This window comes from Callorhinus ursinus, unplaced genomic scaffold (genome assembly GCF_003265705.2).
Source record: "Callorhinus ursinus isolate GAN/ISIS: 27379988/994484 unplaced genomic scaffold, GSC_fseal_2.0 scaffold81, whole genome shotgun sequence".
NCBI classification, from domain to species: Eukaryota; Metazoa; Chordata; class Mammalia; order Carnivora; family Otariidae; genus Callorhinus; species Callorhinus ursinus.
The window spans coordinates 2,702,311-2,716,332 of record NW_027397143.1 but is presented as its reverse complement, the minus strand read 5'-3'; the positions used below and the strand labels follow the sequence as shown (position 1 = coordinate 2,716,332).

The 14,022-nt window shown below is 56.7% G+C and overlaps 1 protein-coding gene across 1 annotated transcript in view; it reads left to right on the top strand.

Annotated features, from left to right (window-relative positions):
* Nucleotide 1: 1 nt before the first annotated feature.
* Nucleotides 2–14,022, top strand: part of TBC1D9B (TBC1 domain family member 9B) — a gene marked incomplete at its 5' end in the record, with an annotated part of 42,031 nt that continues 28,010 nt past the window's right edge. Inside the window, 6 exons of the mRNA XM_025862630.2 lie at nt 2–47; nt 3,249–3,359; nt 7,445–7,563; nt 11,144–11,372; nt 12,169–12,427; nt 13,214–13,421. Coding sequence (XP_025718415.2) covers nt 2–47; nt 3,249–3,359; nt 7,445–7,563; nt 11,144–11,372; nt 12,169–12,427; nt 13,214–13,421 — 972 coding nt within the window. The remainder of the gene's footprint in view (nt 48–3,248; nt 3,360–7,444; nt 7,564–11,143; nt 11,373–12,168; nt 12,428–13,213; nt 13,422–14,022) is intronic.

Sequence of the window (14,022 nt, the reverse complement as noted above, 5' to 3'; positions counted from 1 at the left end):
CGTGCTGCAGCGGCGCCGCGGCCACGGCAAGGGCGGCGGCCTCACGGGTGAGAGGCGCGCGGAGGCCGGGCCTGTGGACGCGGCCGCGGGCCGGGCGGGGAGGGCGCGCCGGCGGCGGGGGGCCGGGCCGGGCCCGGGGGCCGCGGGGTCGGGGAGGCGAGGAGGGGGCCGGGGGTGGGGGAGCGGGGAGGCGGGGGCGGGGGGCGGGCGCGCCGGGAGCGCGGGCCCAGGACCCGGGCAAGGCGAAGGCGCTGGCGTTAGGAGGCTGGTGGGTGACTTCGGCCGACCCAGGGCGGCCCGGGGAAAGCTGGCAGCCGCCTTTGCCCAGACGCGGTGCCCGTGAGCTTCCCGGGGCTGAGCCCAGGCGCGAGCAGCCTCCTGGAGTGGGAGTCACAGCTGAAAGTCGGCGACACCTGGTCCTCGTCCTCTGCCTCAGTTTCCCCGAGTGCCTCCGGGGACCAAGTGACACAAGCACACGTTTTCTTTTGCCTCTTTCCTTCCCCCCCCAAATTGCCCTTTTAGCGAGATCACAGGTGCCCCGAGCTGCTGCTGGCCTCAGCCCCTATCCCTCCGGTCTCTCCTCGCCCACCTTTCCTGCTTCTTGGTGCCCTGGAGCTGCAGACGAAGGCTGTGCCTAATTACCAGTGCAGGCTGTTCTGGTGAGCCAGCCAAGGTGCCCCTTGTCCTCCTGGGCAGCACCGCTGTTGGTGGACAGGCACTTCCTGGAGTCGTGTGGTATCTGGGGTCCAGGGGAAGGCCCCTGGGCAGTCCCTCTGCAGGTGTGGTCCGAGGTCCCACCTGCTCCAAGCCTGTGCGGCCAGCCCCGAGCCTGGCAGGCTCGGGGCTGGACCAGTGTCTGGCTTCCGGTGGCCCATTGTGGCCAAACAAGACGGTGGGCCCAACGTTGACAGATCTTCCAAGTTACCAACAGCAATTTCTGTGAAGCATCCTGATTTGAAACATTAGCAGCGAAGATAGTCCTGCCAGATGCAGCAGAAGTTTCCCACAGACGTCCTCTGTCACCCTCTCCTGGGCCACACCTCCTGATGTGGAAGACACTGTCCCTTTCCTAAGAAAACTGTGTTCCCTTCAGTGCCCCGGGCTGCCTCCCAACAGCCTCAGGAATCCCAGGAGCCAGTGCTGGACCAGCTGTTTGGCAGAGGTTAGACAGCAGCCCCTCTGGAGAGTCTGAATGATGGTCAGCCCCAGAAGCTACTGCAAGCCAGTGCAGGAAGGTGAGGCACGGTGCCCAGAACCTTCTGTTACACCAGCGTACCAGCGTGTCCAATCTGGCCAGTGCGCTTCCAGCGGCTCGTTCTGGGCTCTGTGCTTCTGAAGATCATCTCAGAGGGTGGCTGGGACCCTCTGTGCTCCACCTTCCTGTGCACAGAAGAGCCTTTCCACCTCCTGCATCTCTCTGTGTCCCCCAGGACAGAGCCCACCAACCCCCACCCCAGGAACCACTCCTTCAGCTCCCTGTCCCAGCTAGGTTTGGTGAGTCCTGCCGTGGCCTCTGCCTGGCCTTCCCTGTGCCATCGTAGGCATCATGGCCTCCTGAACCCTGTCTCCCCAAGGGAGGAACAGTTAGTGATGTGGTTTTGTTCAGGCTGGCTTTTAAAAACAGATGACAGCCTGGATCTTTCCTTGAAGAGTCTGAGTATAAGGGGCTCCTGGGTGGCTCAAGTCGGTTAAGTGTCTGCCTTGGGTTCAGGTCACGATCCCAGGGTCCTGGAATCAAGCCCCACGTCGGGCTCCTTGCTCAGCGGGGAGTCTGCTGCTTCTTCCTCTGTTGCTCCCCCTGCTTGTGCTCTCTCTCTGTCAAATAATAAAATCTTAAAAAAAAAAAAAGAAGAAGAAAAAGGAAGAGTCTGAGTGTGATGAGATGGTCTGCCCGCGGGAAAAGCTTTCAGGTCTCGAAACATGGCTATGCCAACAGAATAAGCATTAAAATAAAGTTTCCAAGACCAGAAGAGAAACCCCAACAGGAACTATGAAAAAAAGTTTATTCTAAATGCTGATAAAGCTTGAATATGTGCCACTTTAACTGCAATTTAGAGAGACATTTTAGAACATTTCAATAAAACAAGTGAAAGATTACAGACTCCTAACTTGGGTGTATGTGATGGGTACCTTCTTTTGTAATCAGCAATTTTATTTGTTCAAGATCGGGGAGGGGAAAAAATAGTTTAAAATGGAATATGAAACAGAAGTGTTATAGTCATGTTAATACAATCAGTAGAAGTTATTCTGACATCAACAGGGAAATGGTAACAGGCTATTTCCAGAGCATACCAAAAGCAGCACTTCATTAAAAAGGAAAACATAAATTCCCAAATAGGAACAGTGAACAGATTATTAGGTAGCTTGATGATTCACTTAACGAAGAGGAGAGAATTAGACACAGGGTTAAAGGGCAGACATTTCCTCTGATTTGTCGGGGAAATGGTGTCATCGACAAAGGCTATATGTGATGAGAAGGAAAATTTGAAATGCCCTAAAATGCTTCAGAGATGGAAAAAACTGGATGAGTGTTTTCCCAAATTGGACAGTTCTAAAAATTGCCGTGTCCTCTTCGGTCATGACTTCTGAAGACACAAGGAACTTCCTTAACACTTCCCAGAATAAAAATTTGTGATTACTTGGTAGAGGAAAGACTATATTATCTTCCTGTTGTTGATAATGGAAAGTGATCTTACAAAATCATTGTCTTTTTTTAAAAAGCCGTCAGAGTACATGGCCAAAAATGTCAGGGGAAAATATACCTTAAGAGATGTGTCTGGCAGTTAATAAAACACATTGTACTATTTGTCTGGATTTTGTGATACTTGTGGTATTGTTTTTGTTTTTAATTTGTGACGGTTGTACTTTCTCATTTTTGAGAATTTGAAAAAACTTTTTTGAAAAAAATGAAAAATAAAGGAAAAACAGAAGACAACCTAATTTTGTTTTTTCTAAAGAGGGCCTCCCAGAATTGTTTAAGTTTACAAACAAGGCCTCCTAAAACCTGCATCAGCCCCTGCCTACAAGTGTTTGTGAGTCTGGGGAATGAGCAGAAGCTGCCAGGAAGTGGGAGGGGATTTTTCGATAGGGCTTTGAGGAAAAAGAAGTCACTTGGTGGACGAGGGGGATACCAGACGTGTCTCCGTCTGGGCCAGGGCATCGAGGATGGTGCTACCATTCTGGGGCCCTCCAGGGCTCGGCTGTGAGCGTGGCCCTCCCTCACCCTCCTCTCTCTGCCCTGCCCCCAGGTCTTCTCGTGGGCACCCTGGACGTGGTGTTGGACTCCAGTGCCCGCGTGGCCCCTTACCGAATCCTGCACCAGACCCAGGACTCGCAGGTCTACTGGACAGTGGCATGTGGTAGGTGCCAGGCATGGCCTGCCCTGGACAAGCGGGGGGGGGGGGCACCCCCAGGAGGGAGGGGACACAGCCTGCACTCCTGGGCTGGATGTTGTCTCTGGAGAACCCGATGCTGCCTTTCCTTCAGCCCACACGGCCCAGGCAAGCATCTCACTTAGGAAGACAGCTCAGATGTTCACGGGTGCCCTGGACGCCGTGGGGATTATCTGTGGACAGTCATGGACACATGCAGTGAAAATTCTGAGCCGCCCGACACTCAGGTTCCCAGCCAAAGAGGGACAAGGCGTCCTTCTGCCTCCTTCTGGTGGCTGTCAAACTGTAAACGAGGGTCCTTTCTGCGGTCTATGGGCCCACACTTTGGGCATTTTTGTGGGTTTGGTTGGTGATTTTGCTGTTGCAAGTGGCCCCAAGTGGGGTGCTGAGGGGCCGGCTGTGTTCCTCAGCACAGACGCGGTGATGTGCCTCGTGGAGAGAGTACGTGTGTTCGAGGAGCTCCGTTCAGGCCTGAGTTCCGGCCAGTGTTGGCCTTGAGTGTGATGTTAGGGTATTAACATATATGAAATAAGGGGCCTTTAAACAGAAAGCTTCGTGAAACAGTCCTGCACTGATCAACTGATGAAGATGTTTACAGCAGCGGAGCCCTCCCCGGAGCTCCCCTGGAGTCAGTCTTGGCCTGTTCCATGTTCCAGGAGACGTGGTAGAACATAACTGCTGCCAAAAATGACAGTCAGCTGTGGCCGTCCTCCCGGGAGGAGACACACGCAACCCTCCCAGAGTCTGGGAGGAGGTCCCTGTCAGTGGGCACCAGCCTGGCTGAGGTCACTTGGACACATTCACAGATACACTCAGATAGCGCTTCCTGCCAGCCAGGCACTTACACAAACCTCCCAAGAACTCCAGAAGGTGGAACTTTGGGGTTTGCTTTTTTCTATTTTGAAGATGAGGAAGCGGTGGCCGAGAGGGGGTTAGGAGGCCTGAGAAAGGTGATGAGAGCGTCCACAGCTGGGACCCTGGCTTTAGAAGTCCGTTTCCTCCCAGGGGGGCTTGAACGGAGGTGCCCCTTCCCCTGTGTATGAATCCATAGACAGAGGCTTCTAAGTCTGGGTGTGCCCAAGGCTGAGTGGGGCATGGTAGGACCCCGGCCCTCCTGGTTCCAGAGCATGTGGGAGAGAGGGGCTTCCGTGGGCTGGGGTGCAGGGAGGTTGGTATGTGCCTGGGCTAGAGCGAGACACGTGACTCTAAAATGGGCCCTCGAGATTTTCCTATCTCAGCGATGTTCTTTCTCAGGGAGCAGATGGGGAGGAGGCAGGAGTGGCAGTGAGGGGAGGGAGGAGGGTGGCCACGCTGGTGGCAGCCAGGCCTGATGCTGGGGAGGAGCTGGGGAGGAGCCCAGCCCGCTGCTGGGGAACCTTAGTCCTTAGCCTCAGGCCACACGCTCCGCTCAGAGCTGCTCCAGCTTCTGCCAGCAGCTCCTGCCGGACCTCCCAGCCCTGCCCTGACCTCTGCTGGGCATGCCCCTCCCCTTCAGCTCTGCCAAACCAGACGTGGTCATGCCGACACCTGCCCAATGCATCCCGACTCCTTAGCCCGCCCCTGAAGGCCTTTCTGGGTCAGCCCCCCTCCGTTCCTGTCCTCCCCTCAGCTCACACCTGGCCTGTAGCCAGACCAGACACAGGACCCAAAGTCCCCAACCACCCCTGTACTGATCTGTGTGCCTGGTGTGCCCCCCACCCGCCCCCCAGCCACCTAACCTACCACTCTGTTGAGACCCCGCCCAGGTGTCGGCTCCTATGGAAAACCAGATTCCCCAGACCCAGACAGCCACCTTTCCTTCTTGCTCCTTGAGACTCGCCCTGTATTTACCAGCACCTTATACACTGCAGGCTCACTGGCTCTCCCACTAGACCGGCAGCTCCCGGAGGGCGAGGGTAGGCAGCCTGGGTTAGGATCGTGGTTTGGTTACTTCCCGGCTCTGTGACACTGGGCCACTTACTTAACCTCTTTGTGCCTCAGTTTCCTCCTGTGAAATGAAGATAATGGTACTGTCTCCACGATTCTGTAAGAAGTAAATAAGAGACGCCACAAAAAGGTCTGAAAGCAGAAATAGCACTTCATAATAATTAGCGATTACATTCTTTTTAGTCCCTAAACCCCACACAAAGATGGCCCAGTTTGTGTTTACTTAGTGCTAAGTGAAGACTGAGTTACTTCTAACTTATAATTCTTTTTTTTAAGATTTTATTTATTTATTTGACAGAGACACGGCAAGAGAGGGAACACAAGCAGGGGGAGTGGGAGAGGGAGAAGCAGGCTTCCCGCCAAGTAGGGAGCCCAATGCGGGGCTCGATCCCAGGACCCTGGGGTCATGACCTGAGTCGAAGGCAGACGCTTAACAACTGAACCACCGAGGCGTCCCTAACTTATAATTCTTTTAAACGCACACATGTAAATATTTATAATCAAAGCACACAGATCCGCACAGATAGCGTGGACAAGATTTCTTCTGTTTGAGGTTGCCAGGAGTTGCCTCACTTGCAGATTTAACTTCCAAATTCAAAAGTGGGTTCTCAGCAGAAAGGAGAGAAAGAGAAAAATCCCTTCTCCTACCAGCTAGACCTTGGTCTCTGTACACCAGGGAAAAGAGGCCACATGAGAAGCCGAAAGAAAAGTGGGGGGAAAGGTCATTAATGGAGGCTTGAAGGGACCTGCAGGGGTCCTTTTGATTGTGTGTTATGGCTCGCTGTAAGTTGTATGATCCTGGGTTTACTCGCCCTCACAGAGGCAGCCTCATGCTGGCCCACGGGGGAGGGAGAGGGCCCTGACTCAGAATTGACTGTTAGAGCAGGGAGCTCCTTGGGTAAGGGTAAAGAAACAGTCAACCCTCACCAAGGCCACCCAGCTGGGCTGTGACATGTGCCAGAGCAACAAGCTGGTGCCAGGGACAGAGGAGGTGGTGGGAACCAACTCGGCCTGGCCAGGACGGCCAAAGGATGGAGTCTCCAGCCGGTGGAAGAGTGTAGCCAGGCAGGGAAGGACGGGGTGCCAGAGAATCAGGCACCCCAGCAAAAATGTCTGCAGTCCACAGCCGTGTTGGTCTGTGTCTTCGCTCGGGCTCCCTCCATGCCCAGTGTGCAGGCATAGGTCACAGGGGATCAGCTGGGCCTTCTGGGCACTCTCAGTCCGTGAACTGTCCCACCCTGTGTCAGCTGGAAGGAGGCAGGGCCTTCCCCCTTCTTCTTGTGTTCATTCGTTCAGAAAGCAGTTCTTGAGTGCAAAGCCCCTGCCAGGCACAAGCAAAACCCCAGAGAGGCAGGGGGAGCAGGCCAGGCAGAGGACTTCCCTTATCCCTTTGCTTCTCCTCCCTGGAGACCCTTTTCCCAGTTCTGGGGGGGGGGGGGGGGGGTGTACGAGAAAACAGCCGCCCCGCCCTAGGGAGTGGTGGTGAACTGCCTTCTCTAAGTGTTTCCTTTACCACTGGACTTGCTGTGCCCTGCAGGGTCCCTCCCTGAGGAGCCCAGGGACCACCTCGAAGGCGGGGCAGACACTGGGGGCCAGCCAGAAGCTGACAGGGTCAGGCAGGGGTTCCCAGAGGAGGCAGGGTCAGGGCTGGGATGTGAGCAGGGATGGGGAGGAGGGGCCTGCAGGCAAAGGCCTGGGTGGCTGCATCTGGTTTCAGAGAGAGGGGTGAGAGCCTCTGGCATGCCCAGCAGGAGACCAGCCGGCCAGGGGCCTGGAGTCCTGCAGAAAGGGATCCTCCAGAGGACTGCAGTCACTTACACCAAGTCTGACTGTGTCTGGTTAGTCCCCTGTATATCAGAGACCACATGAAATCCTTTATCCCAAAGGAAAATCGTGACAACCAGGCAAACCCGCAGATCTATAGACTGCTTCTGGAAGGGCATAAAGGAAAGTGGTGGTCAGTCTCAGTGTTAGTGGAGGTACAGGCCTTACCTTCTGCACGAAGATTGTAGTCTCTTGGGTAGAGCAAATTAGGTCATCTATGTTAGCCTCTGAACTTTGGTTTAAGGCCTGGTGATTATAACGATTTTCCTCTTCTTTACTCCACCAAACCCCCCTCCCGCCAGGTTCTTCCCGCAAAGAGATCACCAAGCACTGGGAATGGCTGGAAAGTAACTTACTCCAGACGCTGTCCATCTTTGACAACGAGGAGGACATCACCACCTTCGTCAAGGGCAAGATCCACGTAAGGTCCACCTTCTACTTCCAGTTCCCACGCCCCACTGGGGCGGGCAGTGTTGGCCTGTGTCATCTCATTCACTCGGCAAACATCTCCCTTTAACAGAGAGGGAAGGCAAGCATGCACTCCCATCCTCCTGCTCTTGAAAGGGGTGTTTGATGGAACTCATTGCCAGGCAGGACCCCACCTCTCTGGGCCAGTGCCGGGGTCAGACCATGTGGAGCCCCGGCTTCCCATGCCCTGCAAAGGGCCTCAGAGCGAATAGGCGGGCGCACACCGCTGACAGCCAGTCCCTTGGCTCACATAACAGGAAAATGCTGGAAGGGCTAGGCCAGCCGGAGGCACGTTTCATTTAGGAAACCCACACGACTTACAACTGCGTGTGCCCCCTGACACAGCACTTCCCTTCTCTGGCGTTTGGTCATATGGCGTAGGCACACGTGCAGAGTGACATGTAGGTCCCAGGATGCTCCCTGCAGCACCGTCAGCAGAAACAGGCCGAGGGTGGGAGGGGAAGCAGCCATGGTTTGTTCTGCAAAATGAGAGCCGTGCCACTTGCTAGCCTGGCATTGACCGAGCACTTCCTACTGAGTCCTGCACCGAGCACATGGGGCTCAGGGGACTTGCGAAGTCACACGCGGTACACTTCGTGGGGTGTGTTACAGCTCTGAAAACTGGAGCCGTGTGTCAAAACCCATAGCACAGAGATGCTTCGGCTTTTCCTCTTCAGGGGCTAATTGGTGCTGTAATGAGCATCTACCTGAGCGCATGCGCGTCATCTTCTTTCCAGTGATTTTTGCCTTAGATTAGGTTTCTCAGAGGGCTCTTACTGGGTCCAAGTTTAGCCGTTCAGGGTTGCTTTGGGCAGGCCCCCGTGACTTTGTTATTCCAGAACTTTCTAGACGTGGGCAGACGGCGCTGAGAGTTCCTTGGCTCCTCCCTGTGGGCTTTGAGGCTCTGAGCAGGACTCGATTGCCTTTCTGGCTCCACGAGAAAAATTATCGTCGAGTTCAGTAAGTTAGCCTGTCTAAGCCCAGAAATGAGGAAACCAGAAGGAAATAGTCAAGGGACTCTTGTTAGAGAACAAGAGGGTCCAGGGAACAGCCTAAGATACAAACAAACCTGTGGCAGAAGGGACCCAGGACCAAAGCAGGTGGCCTCAGATGAGCAGTGTTGGGAAGGAACTGGGAGGAGCACCTATAAAAAAGCAGAGTTTTAGAAAAGAGAGAGAGTTGCCATGAATAGCTTTGAACCAGTAAATTGAAGAGTTTAGACAGCGCGGACACTTTTCTCCCGATAGGGTGCTTTCGCTTCCATCATTGCTGCAACAAGTCCCCATAAACTTCGTGGCCTCACCACAGGTCCGTTATCTGGGAGTTCTGGAAGTCAGCAGTCCACAGCGGGTCTCGCAGGCTGAACGCCAGGTGCGGGCAGGCTGTGCTCCTTCCAGAGGCCCGTTTCCTCGCCGGTTCTGGCTTTTAGGGGCCGCTGGTCTTCCCCGGTTCTGGGCCCCTTCCTGCACCTGCGATGCTGGCCGCGTGGCGTCTTCAGATCACGCCCGCTCTCTCCCCACTGCTGTTCTCTCGTTCCCTTCACGGCTCTGACCCTCTCGTCTCCTCTTCACAAGGCCCCTTGTGATGACATATTGGGCTCACCGGGATAATCCAGGACCCTCTCCCTGGGTCAGAATCCGTACTTTATCACATCTGCAGAGTCCCTTTTGCCACACAAGGTAACCTGTGCCCAGGCTCTAGGGTTTGGGATGTGGACATCTTTGGGGGACTCTTATTTGGCCTACCACGTAATATGACTGAAACTGGGACTCGGGAAGAAATAAGAAACCTGAATATGCCTGAAACTATGGACTCAATCATTTAAAATCTGTCCAGTGATTTTTACAGTCCCGTTCTATCAGCCAGCAAACCGAATCCCAACCCTGTGAGCCAGGCCAGCTCATTCCCACTGGTAGGGACAGTTCCTCCTGCCACACACTCCTAAAGGACAAGACATTGGGAAGAGGGGCCCCAGGAGAGTGCAGAGGGAAAGGCAGAGCAGAAGAGGTCACCCCCTCTACTCGCTGCTTGGGGGTCTCCCCACTGCAGGGAGCGGGGAAGAGGGGGCTTCCAGCTGAGACCCAGGAGGGTGACTGGTGGGGCAGGGCGCGGGTGATGGCCCACCCACACTCCACTGGTGGGGCTGCTTCCCCAGCCTCCCAGTGGGTGGGACTGAGGGCAGCAGAAGACAAAGGTGGGTCCTTAGTAATGAGGCAGGTGCTTCCTCAGTAATGAGGATGGAGAGCTGGTTCCTACAGGAACATTCGCGAGGCACCAGGGGCACCTTGAGAGATAGGAGATGTGGATGCCACACCTACAGCATCAGAGCACACCCTACCTCTGGTCCTCACCCAGGCTCCTGGCTGTCCTCGTGCCCCTGGATGGCCAGGCCCCAAACACTGGCCTTGAGTTAACCTTAGTTTATCAAGGAATCATCCTCTTGGAAAATCTGTGTGTATGTTTTGAGCCAAGGGTGCTAAGAACCTCTTTTAACCCAAGAGGTTTTGGGCTAGCTCTGTGGCCAGGGTGATGTCTCTGGGCATCCTGAGCCCAGTAAAGATGCCAGCAGAACACAGCATGGACATGCCCTGAGCCGGGAGAGGCCTGTAGCTGGTCTGGGGGCCCTGAGCTGAAAGGGGTCTAGAGCTGGTCTAGGGGACCCTGAGCTGGGAGGGGTCTAGAGCTGGTCTGGGGGACCCTGAGCCGGGAGGGGTCTAGAGCTGGTCTGCGGGCCCTGAGCTGGGAGAGGCCTATAGCTGGTCTGGGGGCCCTGAGCTGGGAGGGGTCTAGAGCTGGTCTAGGGGGCCCTGAGCTGGGAGGGGTCTAGAGCTGGTCTAGGGGGCCCTGAGCCGGGAGAGGCCTGTAGCTGGTCTGGGGGCCCTGAGCCGGGAGAGGCCTGTAGCTGGTCTAGGGGGCCCTGAGCCGGGAGGGGTCTAGAGCTGGCCTGGGGGGCACTGGGCTAGGAGGAGCCTAGAGCTGGTCTGGGGGCCCTGAGCTGGGAGGGGCCTGCAGCTGGTCTGTGGGTGGGGTCAAGAAGCAAGAGCCCCTGGTATATTGAGGGAGAGGGGAGAAAGTCAAATAAATACAGAACATCCTCGTCATGAGAAAAGCACTTTACAGAACATTGCCACAGCTGGATGCCATTTGGGGAAAGAAAGAGGGAAAGAGAAAACCACATGTTTGCTCAAAGACACATCAGCGCCTGTACCTCTGAAGGAAACCAGCAGAGTGGCTACAGTGGGCAAGAGGGAGACTCCCTGCTTCCTGAATACACTGCTCTACTCTGTGGGGTTTCCAGAAATTTTACATGGAAATAAATGTTTATTTTAAAAGTCCCTACTTCCAGACAGCCATGCTTGAAGTATTATTAGCTCAGGAGTTGAGGGAACCTGCCTGGCATCTGTCTGACCATGTGCCTCAGCCTCGCCAGCTTGTGTCCCCGGGGCCAGTGTCCAGGAGTCCAGGATCGCAGCGCCTGCCCACCCCCCCCACCCCCAGGCCTTCCAGAAATCAGGCCCTTCATCCCCCTGCAGGGCATCATCGCAGAAGAGAACAAGAACCTGCAGCCCCAGGGAGATGAGGACCCTGGGAAATTCAAGGAGGCCGAGCTGAAGATGCGGAAGCAGTTTGGAATGCCCGAGGGGGAGAAGCTGGTCAACTACTATTCCTGCAGCTTCTGGAAGGGCCGTGTGCCCCGGCAGGGCTGGCTCTACCTGACCGTCAACCACCTGTGCTTCTACTCCTTCCTGCTGGGGAAGGAAGGTGAGCCACCCCCAGACCCCCGCCCCCAGAACTGTCCCCGCCTCTCCGACCACCAGAGTTCCTCAGTGGCGTCCTCCAGCACAGTCCGCCGATATTCTGCGCACACACACCCCTCCCCGGGGGATCTCCCCGAAACCCAGTGCGCCTCTGAGGTTCGCAGCAAGGAGACCCAGACTTGAGGCAGGCATTCACCTGGCTCCTGGGGGCTCCCTTCCCTCCTTTAAGTTGAACATTCTAGGGCAGATGCCATCCCCGAGCAGCTCCAGGTTACGTGGTGCTGTGGGAAGCCCTAGGCCTCTGGGCACAAGGCTGACTCCCCAGGGGCAGCCGGCGCCCTCTGCTGCCACGCCGCCCCCAGAAAGAGCTCCCAGGGCTTCAGCCCTTCTGAGCGCAGCGAGGCCTTGCCCCACCACGCACACACCTGCCACATCCTTCCCCCTGCTCTCCTCCCGCCTGGTGTCTCCTCACCAGGCAGGGTCCCCGCTAGCTCACCTCCCCGTGTGCATTTGTGTCGCCCCTCGCCATTTGTGGGGCAGATAGTCACCAGGATGTTCTCAGGACGGGGTGCCGGGTCGGCCTGGGACACAGTGGAGACCCCCATGGCCCAGGCCCTCCTCGTGGAGCCCCCGTCCCAGCACAGCCAGACTCAGGCACGGGGGGGAGGGGGGGTGCGGGGAGTGCATACGGTCCATGATGCCCTCGGGGCATGGCTCTCCCGGTGGGTTTTGGGCACAGGTGCTGTCCAGCCCTCCGGCCCATGTGACCCACTGGCTTATGTGTCCTTGCTGGTGTCCAGTGAGCCTGGTGGTACAGTGGGTGGACGTCACAAGGCTGGAGAAGAATGCCACGTTGCTCTTCCCGGAGAGCATCCGTGTGGACACCCGGGACCAGGAGCTCTTCTTCTCCATGTTCCTCAACATCGGTGAGACCTTCAAGCTCATGGAGCAACTGGCCAACTTGGCCATGCGGCAGCTGCTGGACAGCGAGGGCTTCCTGGAGGACAAGGCGCTGCCCCGGCCCACCCGGCCACACAGAAACATCTCGGCTCTGAAGCGGTGCGCAACCCCCTGTGGTGGGAGGGGCCGGCCCTCCTCCCCCTTCCCAGGTGCCCCGTGGGAGGAAGGCCCCAGAAAAGGGCTGGTTGCACATAGTTACAGGAGGGCACCATCCAAGGATGTCACTCTCCCTATGCCTGTGATGGGGTGCTTTTGGAACCTTCCAGAAAGGAAACCAGCAAGGGCCAGGACTTGACACCGTCCATCAGGGTGTGCCCTTCAGGCCCTGCTCAGGCTGCCGGCAGCCCCTGTGGGGCTGGGGGAAGAGATGTTTACAAGGAAAGGGCCACCAAGGGGACCAGGAGCAGGGTGCCAGGCGGCCACCTCACACAGTCATTGGGCAAGCATGCCTTTGTGTTCATCCACAGCGTCACGTGTTTAAGTTCAGGAGGTCCTTGTCTGGGTGTCCAGGTGGGGCTGGGTCTTCCCGGGCAGCAGCAACCTCAGGGCAGAGGTGTGCGGGACAGGTGTAGGGACCTCCAGGCCCCAGGGCCCTGTCCACCCTCAGCACCAAGCAGGTGACATGTCAAACCCTGTCAAGCTTCTGGGTGTCCTCCAGAGCCCTCAGGGCTCCAGGGCATGCTGTTTGCTGGTCCTATAAATGTGTCTCGTGGTACCTGGCCATCTGCTCTGTGTGTTTTATTGAACTCTTGAGATCAAGAGTGGTTGAGCTGCTCATTGGAAGACCCCAAAGAGCCCAATCCCACGTGGAAGCCCGCTTGCAGGCAACTGGCCCTAACTCCTATCCCCTTTCCTCCCACCACCCCCTGCTCCGGGCTTTCCCAGAGACCTGGATGCCCGAGCCAAGAACGAGTGCTACCGGGCCACCTTCCGCCTGCCCAGGGACGAGCGTCTGGATGGCCACACGGGCTGTACCCTGTGGACCCCATTCAACAAGCTGCACATCCCTGGCCAGATGTTCATCTCCAGCAACTACATCTGCTTCGCCAGCAAAGAGGAAGACGCCTGCCACCTCATCATACCCCTGCGGGAGGTGAGCCCTTGGTCCCCCCACCAGCTCTGCCCTGACTCCCTGGGGCACCTGGTGGGGGTCGCCAGCCCAGGGCAGCCCCCAGCATTCGGTGGTGGGCATGTCGAGGGCACATAATGAGTCAGCAACTTCCCTGAGCCCCTGCCTTGTGCCAGGCCCCTCCAGGCAGGTGAGCTGGATGCTGCCTCGGGCGTCACCTCACCTGGTGGGGAGACAGGCTGGGGTTTGGCATGCTGGAAGAGCTCAGGTAACTCCAGGAAAGTCCCGTGCTTCCCTGAGCAGATCCCAGAGGCCTCCTGCGGGTGAGTGTCCCTGAGGCCTGCCTTCCTGGTCCAGCAGTTGGACTTTAGCAAAGGCCTGCTTTAGCTGGGAGGACTTTGACCCCTGACCAGCCCCACCATGTCACTCTCAGAGGCCACCTCACTGTTCCTCTCCTGACACTTGCCTTGGCTGTGACTCAGACTCCAGCAGGGCCACTGGAAGTCCACTCGCACTCGTCAGGGATGGGGACGGCTCTCACCTGTCACAGGCAGGGGACAGCTCTCACCTGTCAGGGATGGGGACAGCTCTCACCTGTCACAAGTAGGGGTCAGCTCTCACCTGT